This window comes from Lethenteron reissneri, chromosome 23 (assembly GCF_015708825.2).
Source record: "Lethenteron reissneri isolate LAM-NWPU_2019-01 chromosome 23, ASM1570882v1, whole genome shotgun sequence".
Classification (NCBI taxonomy): domain Eukaryota; kingdom Metazoa; phylum Chordata; class Hyperoartia; order Petromyzontiformes; family Petromyzontidae; genus Lethenteron; species Lethenteron reissneri.
The window spans coordinates 16,547,666-16,569,194 of record NC_083801.1 but is presented as its reverse complement, the minus strand read 5'-3'; the positions used below and the strand labels follow the sequence as shown (position 1 = coordinate 16,569,194).

General features: G+C 45.6%; 1 protein-coding gene across 1 annotated transcript; it reads left to right on the top strand.

Annotated features, from left to right (window-relative positions):
- The first annotated feature begins 4,006 nt into the window (after positions 1–4,006).
- LOC133346110 (keratin, type II cytoskeletal 8-like) lies at positions 4,007–21,180 on the top strand. The gene is made up of 9 exons (XM_061557514.1): positions 4,007–4,443; positions 13,856–14,070; positions 15,713–15,773; positions 15,903–15,998; positions 16,144–16,308; positions 16,898–17,023; positions 17,484–17,704; positions 18,591–18,658; positions 19,663–21,180. Exons 1-9 carry the CDS (start codon positions 4,150–4,152, stop codon positions 19,803–19,805), a joined length of 1,389 nt encoding a protein of 462 aa, XP_061413498.1. The 5' UTR covers positions 4,007–4,149; the 3' UTR covers positions 19,806–21,180.
- The last annotated feature ends 349 nt before the right edge of the window (positions 21,181–21,529 follow it).

Below are 21,529 nucleotides of genomic sequence, written 5' to 3'. Positions count from 1 at the left end.
GCTCTTGTATGTTCTTTTCTTACATGATGTGTAAACTTTTTAAACTTAATATGAAACCAGAGCTTTTATTTGGCAGTGACATTAAACTTAAGGGAAAATAACATTTACTTGAATGGTAGATTATAAGATAAATAGTTATTCTCTTGATTTGAAGCTTTCGTGACTGCAGGAATCCATACTCTCTTGTTCTTTCGGTAAAGTCACGAAGATAGAAAAAATAATAAAAGAAACACGACGTTTCGGTCGCCATCTACCACCCTGAACATGGCCTCGCCACCTTCATCAAGCAAGGTCTAAAGGACTCTCCTCAGTGCGCTTATAACCCCACTATCAGTATGCTATGACCCCACCTCCAATTAGTACGGTTGGCTACATACGGTGTGAAAGAAGTTCAACATATATACATGGATAGAAGGCTGACTTTCAAGCCCACAAAATTGATTCGTGAAAATAACCTAGTCAAAAATGCCCCTATTACAGAAAATTCCATGAACGACCTGGGGTGCCTCAGCTACTGTGCTGCGAGCTTTTGCCCAATCTTTGATATACTCGGTATCAAATTGTTGTGCTCCAGGCCGGTACGGGAGCCCGTACACAAAACTGCTAGATGTATAAATAATGCAATGTGCTTTTAAAGCAGAATACGGACAGTAATTCCATGGCTCCCTGTTATGTTCAACATTCTGTCACCAAATATCTACAGAAACATGCCAATCTCAAGGGAGTTTACACGTTCTTTTGCAAACGACAACCTATCCATCAACCAAAACCTCAAGTATATACCTCGCCACTACCACAGTCCCAATCTCCATTCTGGGATTACGTTGTCGACATCCCAGACATTGAAGAATGCTGGCGAGCGGCGTGGAACAACGCAGATGCCTAGAATTAACAACTAATTCGAGACCCAAACATCGTTCTTCATGGCTTAGACATTCTTCAAAGACACTAGTGTACCATCAACCGCATCAGAACATCAACAAGTCAATGTGCACATCTTCACAAATGGAAATTAAAGGCAAGCCATGGTGTGATTGTCCATGCAACCCAAACGATAGAACATATAGTAAATCACTAACCTGTGCTTCAATGGAGGCGGAATAGCACAATGACACGAACTCGATCCCGAAACCCTCGTGGCTAGCAGACCTCAACATTGCCATTTAATATATTACCATATACGCAATGTAAATATAAATTGAATGAGCGATGACATTTTGTGAAATTGTATTATCTAACCAGACATGTAAAATGTTCGTAAGATACAAGGCCACGCGAGCTAGATCAGGTTACCCTCATTTTCAGCTTCTCGCACGTGACATGGAGGTTAATTTATAGCCATGGCAATGAACCGACTTTTGAGGGTCCATGGTCGGTCAGTACGCACTTGCTCGGGATATATTTTGGCCGATGTCAACGGTAAATAGCCTCTAAATTCCTTAGCCGACCATGTCCTTAAATAAGCCCTCGAATTAACCTTATGAGGCGCAATTGTGTTGGGGAGAGAGCAAAGGGTGGCTGAAATCTGACTAGTCAGCTGACTACCGGCAGTGCAAATGTTTTTAAACCTTCTCTTGGCCCGATCTCCCCTACCCTGCTGTTCTACCTTCCAAACCATGAAGTGAACATTTATTTCGTATTTTAGTCGTTTCAGAACTACGTTTGGATACAAATTATAAATGATCCATGTAGAAAATTATAAAATATTAATATTTCGGTTGATCCTACTTTCAGATGGCTAGCCAATTCCTTGATTAGAAACCCAACACTGAAAACTTACTGGGAGAGCATTTTAACACGCAAGCACAAAACCATACATATTTTTGAATTACAACTGTAATGAATATCTTGAAAATCACACAAAATACGCGTCAGAAGATTATATGCGAACATGTAATGCCGTGAATAGATTTTCCACCAGTTCAAATAATGACTGAGACTGGTGCTGGATGACCAATCTCCTGGGATAGTGGCTTGACTTGCGGCAGACAAGTCCGATACATAATCACGTTGTTCTCGAGGATTACATCTCATCGCGGACTGGTTGGCGGCCTATTATCGCTTGAACTTGTTTCGACGCGTTTATAAAGTGATATAGATGTGAAAGCATCAATAATTCGTGAAGCTAAATCCAAATTGTACTTCCGCGGTGTTTCAAGGTTGGATAACTTTGACCCAAGCGTGTTTCATCTTGAATCCCTCTGTCACGATTACCCCAACACTCAATCAACAAATCATATGTTTGTCAATAATACTGTACTCTGGAAAAAACATGAAGAGCGAACATTTTAAAAACGATATTACGTCCATAAAGTGATGAATTTGGCCATATAAACGTTTGTGGGAATTCTTCGTGGTTGTTACCTTACACTAACCCATTGTGCGGTAATGAGAATCATGGTTCCTGATTGCAGTACCTGCACCAACGAACGGTCTATTGAGCGCCGTACCTACGTAATCGCCACTTTCGTGGCGAATTGCGGTTGTTGTGTGTATATTTGTTGTGTATTTATGTGCGTCCATGTGTTTAGGTGTGTCTGTGTAGGTGTCTGTATATGTATATGCTTGTGTGTCTGTGCATACTAGTATCTGTTTACAGAGGTGTGGACTCGAGTCATGTGACTTGGACTCGAGTCAGACTCGAGTCATGAATTTGATGACTTCAGACTCGACTTGGACTTGCATAACAATGACTTTGTCCCACCTCTGAGGTGTGGACTCGAGTCATGTGACTTGGACTCGAGTCAGACTCGAGTCGTGAATTGGATGACTTCAGACTCGACTTGGACTTGCATGACAATGACTTTGTCCCACCTCTGTCTGTTTATATGTGTATGTGTATATGTCCGTGTATCCGTACATTGTATGTGCATCTGTGTTTGTCAATATGTATTCGATACTTGTTTATACATACAGTATATCTACAATTATGCTATATCTGTGTGGATTTGTCTGCGTCTGCATGTCGTCCTACACCTTACGTGTGTAGTCGTACATCCAGTGATGTATTTGTGAATTAACTCCAGGGCACACACGTCTCGCTCGGGGAGGATGTTATTCCGCTTGCGGTGAGGATGTCATCATCACCACCACCACTAAAATATCAACAACCCCCCGTATAGCCTGAACAGAGTGTTGGGGCAAGTGATGTTAGCGAGCACCTATGAACTCGAGTCGCCGGGTTCGGAGCGCGGCACGCTAACCGTTACACCACCACTCCGAATATCATCATCATCACCACCGCTCCCCACATCATCATCACCACCGCTCCCCACATCACCACCACCATCATCACCACTACCCCCATCATCATCACCACCCCTCCCCACATCATCATCACCACCGCTCCCCACATCATCATCACCACCGCTCCCCACATCACCACCACCATCATCACCACTACCCCCATCATCATCACCACCCCTCCCCACATCATCATTACCACCCCTCCCCACATCATCACCATCATCACCACCATCATCACCACCACTCCCCACATCATCATCACCACCCCTCCCCACATCACCACCATCATCACCACCACCACTCCCCACATCATCATCACCACCCCTCCCCACATCATCATTATCACCATCACCACCACCATTATCACCACCACTCCCATCATCATAATCACCACCCCTCCCCACATCATCATTATCACCATCACCACCACCATCATCACCACCACTCCCATCATCATCACCACCACTCCCCACATCATCATCATCACTACCACCATCATCACCACCATCATCATCACCACCATCATCACCACCACTCCCATCATCATCACCACCACTCCCCACATCACCACCATCATCACCACCGCCATCATCACCACCGTTATCATCACCGCCCGTCCATCACGCGGTGGAGTCCAGGCGTGAGCCAATTGCGCGCGGCTCGCTGTGTATCCAGGTGACGTGTGCGAGCCCGCAGGTAATCGCCGGGCTATATAAACAACAAGCCCCGCGGGCTACGTGTGCCAGGTCGTCTCGCCTCGGGGACGTTTCCACACTCGCCGCTCATCGCACGCAGCACGTTGCAAGCGCGCTCGTCTCTGACCAGTTTTTCTCTGCGTCACGATTCATCTAAGAGCCCCGCACACGACGCAATCCGTTCGCCGAGCAGGCGAAGCTTTGAGCCATGAGCTCGCTAAGCGCCAGCTATGTCCAGCACATCGGGTCGAGCCACAGCCAGCGTCAGCGCAGGAGATGCCTCGTCAATGGCTCGTACGCCGCGGGTGACGGGTGTCCCTCCCTGCGGGGGCCCCGCACCCCGGTCGCCTTCGTGCCCCACGGAGGGACCTCCCGGGCGCGCTCGTGGGGGTGCCCTCCGGCCCCACCACCGGAGATCGACCGCGGGGTGCTGCCCGTGCGCTTCCAGGAGAAGGAGCAGATGAAGACGCTCAACGACCGCTTCGTCAGCTTCATCGAGAAGGTCTCATGGGCGGTGGGGGTGGTGGGGGGAGCGGTGGTACTTTGGTTAGCGCACTGCGCTGAATCTGCTGTTGAGTTCGATTGGGAGGCATTACGTAGTTTTAATGATTATGTAATGGGATGATGATTTGGGGGTGCGGGCTTGCGGGGGGGGGGGTGATGGATTGGTGGCGTAACCAGCGAGGGAGGTGGTAGTAGCGGACAGCATGGGGGCGGAGATCGTGTCTGTCACCAGTGCCGGATTAAGCAAGTGCGGGGTCTGTCGCATATGTTACAAAGGGGCCCTAAATAAATAAATAAAAATACATACATATTAAAACACAAATATTTTACTTGCACAGTAAAGTTATTGTATGTTTTAATTTGCTATACAACCAGACAATACAACAAATCGCTCACCTTAAACACCCAGTCGTCCATAAAAGTTGAAGGCAGTATAGTACTATAGTAATAGAGCAAGTGCAGAATCACTGAACCGGAATTGATAGCTTGAAACATTTTAGCGCGGGACCCTTGAAAATACGGGGCCCGTAGCATTGCTACTTTTGCTACTAGGATAATCCTGCACTGTCTGCCACTACTGCGTTATGCTCAGTGACACCGTTATTAGAGTGTCATTAGTAACCGACTGATGTTCATGTCATTCGGCCAATGTCTGGCTATCACTGGCCCGAAATTTGCCTGAAGCATTCTTTTTCATATACACCTCGGTGCGCGCACTGCACATATGAAGTACTGTGCGCATATAAATGCAGTGTAATTATCCACCGCACATGTTGAGTGTAAACTGCATAGCTTACCGTATCGTTTTAGAAGTGGCACTGTGGTTAGTTAGCAAAAATGTGCTGTGAACCCTGCCACCTGAGTTAGATTCCATTCCATGGCTAACATCGCTAGCGAGGGTTATCTGAATCGGTCCTGGGCTCCCTGCTTTATCAACCCGTGCTGACCAGCGTGGTGAAGTATGGTCACATAGCCCCCATTACTGACATTACACGGGGGGGGGGCAGTCTTCATCCAGAAGTGGATTGACACACGGCTCTATATTATGATTATTATGATGCATTATTATATTATAGATGTAACAATTCACCCATCCATGCATGTGTTGTTGAATTGTCATGATTTTTAGGCAAAAAACATATTCTTGTGTGGTTTATGTAAGATCTATAGGGGTTCTAATAACCACATAATAGAATACGAAAATAATCTATGCACGTATCACGATTGTATGAATCGTTTATTCACTGAAACGTTCATTATTTTATTACACTTAAACATCTTACCACTGCTCACCGAGATTCACACTTAGTCTCACCACAATAGCCAGTAGACATACTGATGTGCAGTCTTGTGTGACAACGTTGTGCTTTTGTCCGTACAGAGGTGCATGGATGGAATGGGGATATTAACAGGAAACGGTACATCCTAGCAAAATTACGTGATTTTTTTTGGGGGGTTCTAAAAAACTTTGTCAGTCATAAAAAGAAAATTGCCATGCCTTAAATTCGTCTTTTGTCGATGAATGCCCGCCATAATTACCTGAGACTTAAGGAATCTCAGAACAACGCTAATGTGGGCCGAACATAACTGCAGTCAATTACATTCCAGCGAACTACGTGACACCTGCCGATGACCAAATCACTGTCAATGCGCCCCCGCTCGAGAGCTGAGTAGAGTTTGTATAGGCCTTAGATGACTGGCCACCGTGGACAAAAAGCGTGTTCTAGGCTGCTGCGGGTTTATAATGTGAGCAGCAGATGGCATTGCAGCAAATTTAATTATTATGCCTATTCTATCTATGTTCCCCATATAAAAAAAACAACCCCACACTCATCATAGGACCTCCTTTGCCAGTACCAAAATATGATAATAGGTTTTTCCCATTTTTTCTGGCAACTAAACAGGTGTTAAAATGATAATTGGTTCTTTACCCTTCTATCTGGCAACAAAACTGACACCTTTTTGCAAGGAGTCATGTTTGCATAGACCGCAATACCTGCAGTCATAAATACAAACAAAAGACATAACTCTGATAATGTGCACTGTCCTTGAAGTTGATTGGTCCACACCCGAGACAGCTTTCCTTCGAGCCTAGTCTCATATGGGTTGGACCAGATGACGCCAAAAGGCGCACAACTCAAGGACAATGCACCATCAGAGTATGAGAGCTCGGGGCAAGCATCTACACTATGGGGACCTCATTTGCCAGTAAAAATATGATAATTGGTTCTTTACCCTTCTATCTGGCAACAAAACTGACACCTTTTTGCAAGGAGTCATGTTTGCATAGACCGCAATACCTGCAGTCATAAATACAAACAAAAGACATAACTCTGATAATGTGCACTGTCCTTGAAGTTGATTGGTCCACACCCGAGACAGCTTTCCTTCGAGCCTAGTCTCATATGGGTTGGACCAGATGACGCCAAAAGGCGCACAACTCAAGGACAATGCACCATCAGAGTATGAGAGCTCGGGGCAAGCATCTACACTATGGGGACCTCATTTGCCAGTAAAAATATGATAATTGGTTCTTTACCCTTCTATCTGGCAACAAAACTGACACCTTTTTGCAAGGAGTCATGTTTGCATAGACCGCAATACCTGCAGTCATAAATACAAACAAAAGACATAACTCTGATAATGTGCACTGTCCTTGAAGTTGATTGGTCCACACCCGAGACAGCTTTCCTTCGAGCCTAGTCTCATATGGGTTGGACCAGATGACGCCAAAAGGCGCACAACTCAAGGACAATGCACCATCAGAGTATGAGAGCTCGGGGCAAGCATCTACACTATGGGGACCTCATTTGCCAGTAAAAATATGATAATTGGTTCTTTACCCTTCTATCTGGCAACAAAACTGACACCTTTTTGCAAGGAGTCATGTTTGCATAGACCGCAATACCTGCAGTCATAAATACAAACAAAAGACATAACTCTGATAATGTGCACTGTCCTTGAAGTTGATTGGTCCACACCCGAGACAGCTTTCCTTCGAGCCTAGTCTCATATGGGTTGGACCAGATGACGCCAAAAGGCGCACAACTCAAGGACAATGCACCATCAGAGTATGAGAGCTCGGGGCAAGCATCTACACTATGGGGACCTCATTTGCCAGTAAAAATATGATAATTGGTTCTTTACCCTTCTATCTGGCAACAAAACTGACACCTTTTTGCAAGGAGTCATGTTTGCATAGACCGCAATACCTGCAGTCATAAATACAAACAAAAGACATAACTCTGATAATGTGCACTGTCCTTGAAGTTGATTGGTCCACACCCGAGACAGCTTTCCTTCGAGCCTAGTCTCATATGGGTTGGACCAGATGACGCCAAAAGGCGCACAACTCAAGGACAATGCACCATCAGAGTATGAGAGCTCGGGGCAAGCATCTACACTATGGGGACCTCATTTGCCAGTAAAAATATGATAATTGGTTCTTTACCCTTCTATCTGGCAACAAAACTGACACCTTTTTGCAAGGAGTCATGTTTGCATAGACCGCAATACCTGCAGTCATAAATACAAACAAAAGACATAACTCTGATAATGTGCACTGTCCTTGAAGTTGATTGGTCCACACCCGAGACAGCTTTCCTTCGAGCCTAGTCTCATATGGGTTGGACCAGATGACGCCAAAAGGCGCACAACTCAAGGACAATGCACCATCAGAGTATGAGAGCTCGGGGCAAGCATCTACACTATGGGGACCTCATTTGCCAGTAAAAATATGATAATTGGTTCTTTACCCTTCTATCTGGCAACAAAACTGACACCTTTTTGCAAGGAGTCATGTTTGCATAGACCGCAATACCTGCAGTCATAAATACAAACAAAAGACATAACTCTGATAATGTGCACTGTCCTTGAAGTTGATTGGTCCACACCCGAGACAGCTTTCCTTCGAGCCTAGTCTCATATGGGTTGGACCAGATGACGCCAAAAGGCGCACAACTCAAGGACAATGCACCATCAGAGTATGAGAGCTCGGGGCAAGCATCTACACTATGGGGACCTCATTTGCCAGTAAAAATATGATAATTGGTTCTTTACCCTTCTATCTGGCAACAAAACTGACACCTTTTTGCAAGGAGTCATGTTTGCATAGACCGCAACACCTGCAGTCATAAATACAAACAAAAGACATAACTCTGATAATGTGCACTGTCCTTGAAGTTGATTGGTCCACACCCGAGACAGCTTTCCTTCGAGCCTAGTCTCATATGGGTTGGACCAGATGACGCCAAAAGGCGCACAACTCAAGGACAATGCACCATCAGAGTATGAGAGCTCGGGGCAAGCATCTACACTATGGGGACCTCATTTGCCAGTAAAAATATGATAATTGGTTCTTTACCCTTCTATCTGGCAACAAAACTGACACCTTTTTGCAAGGAGTCATGTTTGCATAGACCGCAATACCTGCAGTCATAAATACAAACAAAAGACATAACTCTGATAATGTGCACTGTCCTTGAAGTTGATTGGTCCACACCCGAGACAGCTTTCCTTCGAGCCTAGTCTCATATGGGTTGGACCAGATGACGCCAAAAGGCGCACAACTCAAGGACAATGCACCATCAGAGTATGAGAGCTCGGGGCAAGCATCTACACTATGGGGACCTCATTTGCCAGTAAAAATATGATAATTGGTTCTTTACCCTTCTATCTGGCAACAAAACTGACACCTTTTTGCAAGGAGTCATGTTTGCATAGACCGCAATACCTGCAGTCATAAATACAAACAAAAGACATAACTCTGATAATGTGCACTGTCCTTGAAGTTGATTGGTCCACACCCGAGACAGCTTTCCTTCGAGCCTAGTCTCATATGGGTTGGACCAGATGACGCCAAAAGGCGCACAACTCAAGGACAATGCACCATCAGAGTATGAGAGCTCGGGGCAAGCATCTACACTATGGGGACCTCATTTGCCAGTAAAAATATGATAATTGGTTCTTTACCCTTCTATCTGGCAACAAAACTGATAGAAGGGTAAAGAACCAATTATCATATTTTTACTGGCAAATGAGGTCCCCATAGTGTAGATGCTTGCCCCGAGCTCTCATACTCTGATGGTGCATTGTCCTTGAGTTGTGCGCCTTTTGGCGTCATCTGGTCCAACCCATATGAGACTAGGCTCGAAGGAAAGCTGTCTCGGGTGTGGACCAATCAACTTCAAGGACAGTGCACATTATCAGAGTTATGTCTTTTGTTTGTATTTATGACTGCAGGTATTGCGGTCTATGCAAACATGACTCCTTGCAAAAAGGTGTCAGTTTTGTTGCCAGATAGAAGGGTAAAGAACCAATTATCATATTTTTACTGGCAAATGAGGTCCCCATAGTGTAGATGCTTGCCCCGAGCTCTCATACTCTGATGGTGCATTGTCCTTGAGTTGTGCGCCTTTTGGCGTCATCTGGTCCAACCCATATGAGACTAGGCTCGAAGGAAAGCTGTTTCGGGTGTGGACCAATCAACTTCAAGGACAGTGCACATTATCAGAGTTATGTCTTTTGTTTGTATTTATGACTGCAGGTATTGCGGTCTATGCAAACATGACTCCTTGCAAAAAGGTGTCAGTTTTGTTGCCAGATAGAAGGGTAAAGAACCAATTATCATATTTTTACTGGCAAATGAGGTCCCCATAGTGTAGATGCTTGCCCCGAGCTCTCATACTCTGATGGTGCATTGTCCTTGAGTTGTGCGCCTTTTGGCGTCATCTGGTCCAACCCATATGAGACTAGGCTCGAAGGAAAGCTGTCTCGGGTGTGGACCAATCAACTTCAAGGACAGTGCACATTATCAGAGTTATGTCTTTTGCTTGTATTTATGACTGCAGGTATTGCGGTCTATGCAAACATGACTCCTTGCAAAAAGGTGTCAGTTTTGTTGCCAGATAGAAGGGTAAAGAACCAATTATCATATTTTTACTGGCAAATGAGGTCCCCATAGTGTAGATGCTTGCCCCGAGCTCTCATACTCTGATGGTGCATTGTCCTTGAGTTGTGCGCCTTTTGGCGTCATCTGGTCCAACCCATATGAGACTAGGCTCGAAGGAAAGCTGTCTCGGGTGTGGACCAATCAACTTCAAGGACAGTGCACATTATCAGAGTTATGTCTTTTGTTTGTATTTATGACTGCAGGTATTGCGGTCTATGCAAACATGACTCCTTGCAAAAAGGTGTCAGTTTTGTTGCCAGATAGAAGGGTAAAGAACCAATTATCATATTTTTACTGGCAAATGAGGTCCCCATAGTGTAGATGCTTGCCCCGAGCTCTCATACTCTGATGGTGCATTGTCCTTGAGTTGTGCGCCTTTTGGCGTCATCTGGTCCAACCCATATGAGACTAGGCTCGAAGGAAAGCTGTCTCGGGTGTGGACCAATCAACTTCAAGGACAGTGCACATTATCAGAGTTATGTCTTTTGTTTGTATTTATGACTGCAGGTATTGCGGTCTATGCAAACATGACTCCTTGCAAAAAGGTGTCAGTTTTGTTGCCAGATAGAAGGGTAAAGAACCAATTATCATATTTTTACTGGCAAATGAGGTCCCCATAGTGTAGGTGTTAAAATGTTAAAACACCAAACTGAAACCTTTTTACAAGGAATCATGTCTGCATTAACCACAATGCTTGTGGTCAGAATGCAAACAAAAAAACATGCTCTGATAATATATGCATTTTCCTCGAAGCTGATTGGTCCACACCAGAGACAGCTTTCTTTTGAGCCTTTTGGCGTCCTCTGGTCTTAGCCCGTTTGAGACGAGGCTCAAAAGAAAGCTGTCTCTGGTGTGGACCAATCAGTTTCAAAGACAATGCATATATTATCAGAGTATGTTTTTTTGTTTGCATTCTGACCACAAGCATCGTGGTTAATGCAGACATGATTCCTTGTCAAAAGGTTTGAGTTTGGTGTTTTAACACCTTAACACCTGTTTTGTAACCCCACACTCACCAGTGTGCTAAAGGATGTTCAAATGACCCCCCACCCCACCGAGCCATGCAGCATTGGGAGTTCCTCATCTGGCCGTGGATGGAGAGAAGGGCTCTCTACAGGTACACGGTCTATGCCCACCCCACCCCTCAGAGCTCAGTCACCTGGGGGCAGTTCTAGGGGTCCTGAGGACCGGTGGCGATGCATGGAATGTGTGAATGCCGGTTTTCATTTGGCACGCATGCCACTGTCGCTTTCAAGCTGACAGGGACGTTTTAAAAGTCCTTTATGACTGCTTGAGCTATGCGCGACATGTGGGTGTTAAGTCCCTGGAGCTTCCACTCCCATCTCCACGATGTCTTATTAAAGAAACAGTTGTGCACAAGTACGAATAGTACAAATTCAACATTAACGTCAATAATACATACTCTTTGGTTCTTTCGGTAAAGTCACCGAAAAAAGCAAAGAGTATGGATTGCTGCAGTCACGAAAGCTTCAAATCAATAATACTTCATTAAGAGGAAACATGATAGGCGATGTGTCAGGAAATGGCCCTTCTTCATAGCAGAGTGATCTTCATCTCTCTACCATGAAGTCTGCCTATGAAAACACTAATTTCTCTGCTATGAAGTAGGGCCGTTCCCCAAAATGTCAACTATCATATACTGCACTGTACACCCTTTCCCTTTGAGGGCAGTTTTACTGATGAATGTGTTGAGTGTTAAAACAACAGAAGATTCATACTGTTTGGTTTTGTCGGTAAAGTCACGTAGGTAAAAAATTAAAATAAATTAACTCACGACGTTTCAGAAGCAACTGCAGCAGTAACACCTGATGACGGAGGCTTGTGCTGCTTCCGAAACGTCGTGAGTTAATTTATTTTAATTTTTTACCTACGTGACTTTACCGAAAAAACCAAAGAGTATGAATCCTTGCAGTCACGAAAACTTCAAATCTAGAACATACAGAGGGGCTTTCAGTAGAGCATAACTGGACGTTGTCATGCCGACCTTAGAGTCTATAATCATGAAAGTAATCTGTGACCCAACTTGTTTTTCTATCCGAGATGCAGTCCTGGGAACCATCATTTGCGCAATTGCCCATCTTGTGCTGCACTTTTTGCCAGTGCTAAATATTAAATATTTAAAGTATATTAAAGAAACACTTTATGACTGACGAGTCCCTTCACGTGAACTTAAAATGAATATTGGATGTGGTTATTATGTACTCGCCTATAATCCAGTCTACTTTGAAGTGTGGTTAGCGGATCGCGCTGTGATCCTACGTGTCGCGCGGTAGACACCCATCTGCAATTGCAGCCAAGCGCCTGTATGGAGCAGTGCAGCAAGTAGGTTTCTCACAGCCTGTGTCGAGTTTTGAGTGTTGGCGCCCTATTTTTTTCGGGGTTTTCTCTTTGCACTTCAGTTTCCTCCCAGGTGCATACATAAACCGGCCAAACATTCGAATTAAGGCCCTTGACAAAATTTGGATTTTGATTCAGTGGAACGTTCCAAGCTCATCATCGTCAGCAGCAGCAGCAATGGTGAATCCACTACTGGATAAAGGCCTCCTTCAAGCCGGCTCTACTTCTCGTGGTCTCGCGATGCGACAAACCACACAGTACCTGCACACGAACCGATTTCGTTGCTCCATCTCTTCGCAAATGTCCTGTCAAATGCATTCTATTCCCTGGTTATAGCTTTAGAGCTAAATATAAAACATATTCTAGATTTGAAGTTTTCGTGACTGCAAGGATCCATACTCTTTGGTTCTTTCGGTAAAGTCACGTAGGTGAAAAAATATATAAAATTAAAATAATAAAATTAAATAAAAAATAGATAAATTAAATCACGACGTTTCGATTGCAACACAAGCAATCATCATCATCAGATGTGATAACCACAGCAAGAATTATTTTTTATTGAAGTGGGAGAGATGCCAGAGTTAAGGGGTTTATATAAGTCAGATATGGAGGTGGGGGGGAGGGAGGGAGGAATAAGGGGAGGGAGAGCGTTGCGCACACGCAACTGATGATGATTGCTTGTGTTGTAATAGAAACGTCGTGATTACATTTATTTATTTTAAATTTCTATTATTTTTATTTTATTATTTTTTTCACCTCCGTGACTTTACCGAAAGAACCAAAGAGTATAAAACATATTTTCATAATACAGGCTGGGCCGCAAGTTAGTTACCTGCCCCTGGTAGCCCTAATGTGTGAGGGTCCATGACTGTAGAGAAGGGGCGAGGTGAACCAGTGTGATATGGGTTACAGATCCAGGGCGTGGGCGAGTTGGGGAGGGGGGGTTGCTCAGAAAAGGCTGAGGAGGCCTCAGAAGTGGCCTCATCTGGCAATTCGCCCTCGAACTTCAAAACCTTTTTAAGCGGCCCTGGCTGTGGGCCATGAATTCGTACCCCACCCTGTCCCCTTCGTATCCTCTTTGTCATTGTGTCTCCCACCACAGGTGGGCATCCTGGAGCAGCAGAACAAAGTGCTGAGGGTGCAGTGGCTGCTCCTGCAGGATCGTGGAGCCAGGGGCTCCAAGGTTGAGGCGAGCGTGTTCTTCCAGAGCCAGATCCACGGTCTCCAGCGGCAGCTCGACACTCTGGAGCGCGACAAGCAGCGGCGGCAGGGAGAGCTGCGGCTCGCGCAGGGCCTCGTCGAGGACTTCAAGAACAAGTGCGCGTCGACGCGGCGGATGTGCAGGGATGTGTACAGCGATGCGCCTGGCACCGTTAGGGGAGCAAGTAGTGTAGCAGTGAGCGCGCCGCACTACGAACCCGGCGACCCGAGTTGAATTTCTGCTCACGGCCAACACCAGTGATGATTATCTGAACTGGTCCTGGGCTTCCCCTAGGTCGATTCAACCTCAAATGATGTCCTGGTGGGGAAACAAATGTGGTCGGGCGTCTTGCTGGCCACCCACCGCCTCCTGCGCCATACCGGCCTTCAAAGCTGCTCGCTAGCAGTACTTGCCCCAACAGTTTGTTACAGGCTATACGGGGGATCTTTGTCTTTGTTTGCCTGGCCCATTGGGGATCTTAAGCGGAAATTATTTTTGAAGGCCATTTTATTCATAACCTCCGAATGAAATTGCAATAGAATTAGATGTATAGATAAGAGAGAGAGAGAGATGTAGCGAGATGAGAGAAATGCGGATAAAAGATAAATGTGGAGTGAGATTGGAGAGAAACAGGTGAGACAGAGATGTAGTGAAATTAAAGAGATGAAGACAGTGGCGTAACTCGATCATCAGCTCGGGGGGGTGCGGCAATCGAAAGGTGGGGCCCCAACGTGTTGAAAATCTACCTCATGGTAGTTGTCAAGAGCCATCCCCTGCCCCCAGCCTAGTTATGCTACTGCATGTAGACGATACAAATATTAGAGTGGGATTAAAGAGAGATAGACAGGATAGGTACGTGAACGATTCATGCACGTTAACTTATTTAACTTTTTTTATGCGTGTAATTATTAAAATTTCAGCTGATATTTTATGCACCCCTATTCTCTATGCACATGGGGCCCCTTGAGTTATTCAGGGACCTAAGTGTTTGCTTAGTACTGGTAGGAACCTCCTGGTTACACCAGCCCACAGGGGATTATTGTGTCCATCGTGCAGGGATGGGCTGGGTGGGGAGGGAGGGGCGGGGTGGGGAGGGGCTGGGTGGGGAGGGTGGGGCTGGGTGGGGGGTGGGAGGGGTGGGGCTGGGTGGGGAGGGGCTGGTCACCCCGTGGTGCCCTTATAAAACTCAACGTTTAACCGACTCACGCCGGCTTGTGCCCGCTCTCACAGTCGGGCATATTTGCGGAATACACCACGCCGCCGTTGACCCTGGCCATTGACCGAGCAACCCAACGTTCCTACCAGCTCCCTCCGCAGGAATGTGTTTGGATTAATGCCTTGCGCCACCACTGCACGTATATAGAGCCCGTGTGTCAACTCACGACTGGACGTTTGTCTCCCCACACCGTGCAGGCTGTGAGGGTTATTTCGACCACACGAACCACTCCACTACCGCTCCCCAGGGAGCATTAACAACAACAACCGCCATTCACCACCAAGTGGCGGTGACGTCTCCACGGCGCTTGTGCCAGGCTATGTGCACTTTAAGGCCACGTAAAGTGTCGACAGCCCACTGGCAGGAGGTCACGGGACAGACCCAGGTGCCATGGGTTGACTGACTGAGTGACTGGCCGATGCACGATTTGTGCCCCCTACTATGCCAACGGTAGCACTAATGTCACACTATCACATACAGTGTAAACCTTTAGTATTTTAAAAGTTGAGTTCCACATATAAATTATGTTTCTGTTCTTTTAGGTACGAGGAAGACATATCGATCCGCAACAAGGCAGAGAACGAGTTTGTTGCGGTGAAACAGGTGATGTTCATAACATTTCTGCTGAGATGTTCATCCTATAAACACAATGGCCTATAACTGTATGCCCGGAAGCACAATCACAGAATTATTCAAATAAACTCAACCAACAATGTATGTCGTCTTTGGCAGGATTTCGACGACTCTTGCTTAGTGAAAGCTGAGCTGGAGGCTAGACTGGAAGGACTGAAAGATGAGATCAACTTTCTCAGAGGAATTTTTGAAAAGGTCAGGACCAATTACCTGGCCGCACCCATATGTGTTTTTTCTTCCATTCACGGTGTGTAATCTTAGAACACGGTACTCAGTCAGGCCGCGTTTTACCGCAGTCCCACGCCAGTGCCCTGAACGTGATCCCCACTCTCCATTTTAGGAGCTGCGTGACCTGGAGCCGCAAATCAAGGACACCTTGGTGTCTGCGGGGCTGGACACCAGCCGCAGCATTGACCTGCAAGGGATGATCTCCGATGTCCGCGCTCAGTACGAATTGATCGCTGCCAAGAGCCAGGCCGAAGCCAATGAATTCTACAGAAAGAAGGTAAACACATCGGCAGCAGCAGCAGAAGCCACGGACGTGAAAGGGGATTTCGGCGAGGCAGCGACACCGCCCACTTATCTGCCATGATCACTGAGAAGCGTCTCCCAAGTAGAATGTCAAGTGTCAAGACTTTTTATTTATTTCACTTAGGCATACCCTCCCACCACGCCACCCTGACCAATACATTACAATAAATTCGTTTTGCCACATTCATACTCAATCATCATTATTAATTGTGTCTGTGCTCTGCAGATTTGATTGAATTTTACAAAGCCTGCTGGTGTTGAAACTGCATCAAACCCAAACGATTTGATTTGATAGATATTCGATCACAAAAACTCATCCGAGGTGGTCTCAGCTGTTCTTTAATGCTTAGTCAGATGAAGTGATGAAATGGTATAAAAGTATATATTTATTATAATAAGTGTTTGTTATTTATTATAAAATATCTGATCGAGTCTTAAGACTTTTTCAGGAGGTTCCTGCTCGATTGGTTGGCACATTTCTTTGATGACCATTTTGGCACGTGGGGAGGTAATCTAGAATGCATCGAGATGACGCAAACACGCGCTGCTTGCTTGTTTTACAGTACGACGTTCTCAGCCTCTCGGCCGATCCTACCGACCAGGAGATCCGCAGCAACAGGAATGAAATAAACAATCTGCACGATCAGATCCAGCGCGTGAGAGGTGAAAGCAACGCTCTGAAGAAGCAGGTACGAGCTGCCTGCACTTATATTTTAGCCACAGAGTATTGTTTTCATATGTGCAGACACGGAATGAGTTTGTGTTAAGGTATTGATTTTTGCATTCAACAGGGTCCCATATTTTACATGGAACACTCTTACCAATAACATCTAAAATTCTCACAGCATTTGATTTTGATGAGGCTGATTTTACTGATGAGACCTACCAGGTCAAAACCAATCTATATATTTACTTGCTTATCAAATGCTGCTCAATATGTTGGCCTGGAAATCCAGTAAGCCGATAGAATAATTTCATTTTTTTAAATATGTCGGGTCACAGAGCTCTGCTTATTTTGTTTGTTGGAGGTGATCATCCCCATTGCACCCCCTAATTTGGGCCGAGGCTAAACAGAGGGTGAGCACCACCCACCACCTGCTTGACCACGATGCCGAGCGGTCCTGTGACTCCGGTTTGTGAATACCCCAGCGCGCCAGCCTGCAGGCTGCCATCGCAGGGGCCGTGGATCGAGGCGGGCTCAGCGTCCGCGTGGCGAAGGAGAGAATCGCCCGCCTTGAGGAGGAGCTGCACAAGGACAAGCGGCAGATGGTGCAGCGCGTGCGCGAGTACCAGGAGCTCATGAACGTCAAGCTGGCTCTGGACATCGAGATCGCCACCTACCGCAGGCTGCTTGAGGGAGAGGAGTCCAGGTGGATACCTCAGCATCTTCTATACCCGGCGCCTCCCTCCTGACCAACAACCTTGTCATGTAGCTGTCGAGTGCGCAGGCAGTGCAACTGCACGACAGGGGTACCACGGGTCGGAGGTCCCCAGGCACTGCCAATTCTTCATTTGCTCTGCCCCGTTCCCTCCTATCGCTCGCCCACACCGCTCCGATATAGCCTAGACAAAATACTCAAATTTTCCAAGCACGCAAAATTGCCATAGTTCTTCCTCGCCCCATTGTCGGGTATCTTGGCTATCCCGCGGTCACATTCAGACAGCTGTGGCGAGATGTTCTTTCCGTCGCCTGGTACACATGAGGTTGTGGGTTCCATCCCTAGCCCTGACGATGCATTATAGTTGGAGTCCGCATGATTTCTCTCCAAGTCCTCCGGTTTTGCCCTCCACATTTAGAAACATGCCTTCAGACTTTGGCTGCTACTATAAAGTCCCACGTGTGATGATATAAGCCACTTCGATAAACTATAATGTGTGTCCAGGTGTCCTTTGAAAACAAAGCGAATAGCTCAGTGGACTTTGCTTGGAAATTGTTTAGTTAATTGGTTAGTTTAGGTAAAGTCACGTAGGTATAAAATAAAATAAAAATAAAATCACGACACTTCGATCGCAACACAGATACCGCTGACTGTCAGCAGTTCCCCTGCTGTATCTGTTCCACCTGATGACGGTCGCTTGTGTTGCGATCGAAACGTCGTGATTTAATTTATTTCATTTTATACCTACGTGACTTTACAGAAATAACCAAAGAGTATGGATCCCTGCAGTCACGGAAACTTCAGATCTAGATTGGTCAGTATATATGATTTATAATTTAAATATATTGTAACTAATTGAAACTCGTTCATTTTACAGACTCGGGTGTGTGAAATCGCAGAAGCAGCATTTCAGCCTCGGCTTTGGGAGTGACCTTGTCAACAAAGGTGAGGAGAAGGAGAAGGGAGGGCCCTGATTTAATCGCTCAAGCAAACAGGGGCGGCACTGCTTTGGCACGTCTCGAAGCTGAACCTTTCATGTTTAATAGACATGTGCTCTATTAAAACTTAACAACAATTTAACAGATTTTTTTTATTTTACTAGGTAAGGCCTACTTAGCTATATAGCTCTTTTTCAGACGCAACCCGGCCACAAAATGATAGCTCAACGAAGTGATTTATCACGTGGAAATTTATAGCAGCCAAATACTCTAGTAGGCACGTGGTCACTTGGACGTGTGTACCTGGTATGGCTGTTCTCTCAATCCGCTGCTGGGTCAGGGCCTCCGTATGCTGTGCGGGCCATGGGGGTTCACCTAATTTACCACTCTGGTCAGTGCAAGTTGTTAAAGGTGGGGTGCATAGACGTGGGTACATAGGAGTAGAGTACAACAATGGATTTTTTTTTCCACTGCCCAACATGTAGACCTGCAGCTTATCACAACCTGTTTGTGCATGGTGGTCTATGCAGGCTTAACTTGCTTAGCTTTCGATATCTGACATGATCGGTGCATTGCAGATGATGTGGTACTAAGTTTATGCTGACTTAATCCCACGTGAATATTATTCAAAGATGTGACCTGCGCACTTATGTGTGCAGAGGTAAAGATAATGAAATAATGTGTAACACACACAGATTGTCTGACACAAACGAATTAATATTCGATCGCGACTGGGACAGACCAAGAGTCACTTTTGTATGCTCATCAGAACAGATGTCCCGTTAGTTGCTTCTTGAAAGTGGAGGGAGTTTGGATGACATCAGCACACAGTGATGTGTGTTGAGTGTGACACATAAGTCAGATCGCTCTCTGTGGTTTTTCTTGCCAAGAAATATATTTCTCAGAGCTATACTAAACATTACAATCGCAAACAACTGCGAAATGTAATTTCTGCTTTCGATTTGTACCGTACAACTGTATTCAAACTCGCGTTTGTCCTATTCATATCAGGTCACCGTGGCAGTTTCCAGGCCACGACGAATTTCGACAAGGTGATTAACTTGTACAAGCCTCCCAAGAAAACAGTGGAGATCAGAACCACCGAGACCAGGAATGGTCGAATTCTTTCTGCAAGTTCAGAGTTCATCCATTAGGTTATTGACTTTCCAGGGGACGCTGCTGTTGTGTGACAGTTAGCAAACTTGACTTACAATTCTGAGGTCGACAATTCGTTCTCCCGGCGCTGAAGTTGATGAAAAAAAATTGCCAAATTTAGTGGAACCTCTGTCCACCCAGCAGTAAAAATGGGTTCACCACAGTCAGAATGAGAATCTGAATCTTTATTTATCCTCGAGAAATCCGATAAGCTATGAAGCTCTTTTTCACAAATGTCCAGTCAGAAAGCTACAACAACAAACAATACACGAAACGATCGGCTTGCAAAGTAAATCACAAAAAAATAAACAAGTAAAATAGATCAAGTATTTCGATTTAAAGCTTTCGTGACTGCAGGGATTCATCTTCTTGGTTCTTTCGGTAAAGTTAGGTAGAAGGGAAGTAATAAAATAATAAAAATAAAACAATACAATAATTCTCACGACGTTTCGGCCACAACGCAAGCAGCCGTCCTCAGGTGAAGACCAGGTCTGTCGGAGAGACAGCTGTCTCCCTTCTACGTGACTTTACCGAATGAACCAAGAAGATAGATCAAGTATATGAAGTTCAAATTGCCGATGTGCACCAATTCCCAAGGTTGTGAAAGGCAGCAAAACAACAGCAACAACAGTCCCAGAGCGAACCAAGACAACACACACAGTCCTTCAATGAGTCGATCGGTCGGTCGCGTGTGCTGGGGGTGAAGTGTGGGTACTGCCACCTCTTCCAAGACATGTGGCCAGCTTGGAAGAATGGGGCGAATACCTTCGAATTGATCACGGCTCTTGAAAACTCCATTTTTTGTGGAAACCCTTCTGACAGCAGTTGTTGCGAGCAAGCAATTGCAGGGCTGCCCCTTTATGTTTAATAACATCCTCATATCGATGGAGAGTGAGCGATATAATGCAACGCATTATCTCGGCAAGCGTGTTCTTGCAACGCAACTGATGTAAATGTTTCAGTGAAGTGTGTTTTTACAAGTGAAGTACAATCTACGGTATCGTTTTGTGGTGTACATATATTTACTTTGTCTCGGGTGAATGTAATGTATTCTCATTATATTAGGACAATTCCTATTTACATGTGTTTATCTTTTCAGTCAATCGTGTGCCTATCTGCATTTGGAAGTCGAAACGCTTGCAATATAAAGTTGAAGTTAAAACGACGGTGCGCTTCCAATGTGCTTTTTTGTTTGTTACATCTAAACATTGCCAAAATTGATCAGCTGTGAGACGAGACGAGTGCAAGACCGGCAGACTTTCACAAGACAACTCGAGAGGCATCGCAAAGCCTTCGGGTTATTGTGACATTTGTTACGATTATGCTGGGCCGGTGATGAGCGTGTAACGAGCGTGCAATGATGACCACCACAGTGAACGAGGAGTTACTTCAAAATAAACTGAACGGATCTAGCAGTGGCCACCATCAATCCACTGCTGGATGAAAGCCTGCCCGAGCCGTTGCCAATCCCTTGCTGTCCCGCGATGTAACAACCCATCTGACACCTGCACGTGACCTGATTTCATCACTCCATCTCCGCGGTGGGCATCCTCTGGGGTGTGTTTATTTTTTTCTTCGGCTGCCACGAAGTTGTCGTGAGTCTCGATCGCATCCTCCTGCCAGGACCATGTTAATGCATGCACAATGAAGCCATAACATGGGCCCCACGAGGAGTTCCACTATGCGGGGGGGGGACATCAAAGTTGCCTGCGCGTTCAATATT

Bases quoted from the DNA above. Each gene is read 5' to 3' on its own strand.
- LOC133346110 (XM_061557514.1), top strand. From the start codon at position 4,150: ATGAGCTCGCTAAGCGCCAGCTATGTCCAGCACATCGGGTCGAGCCAC. The intron at 4,444-13,855 runs GTCTCATGGGCG...CTCCCACCACAG, and splicing joins TCGTCAGCTTCATCGAGAAG to GTGGGCATCCTGGAGCAGCA. The intron at 15,999-16,143 runs GTCAGGACCAAT...TCTCCATTTTAG, and splicing joins TCAGAGGAATTTTTGAAAAG to GAGCTGCGTGACCTGGAGCC.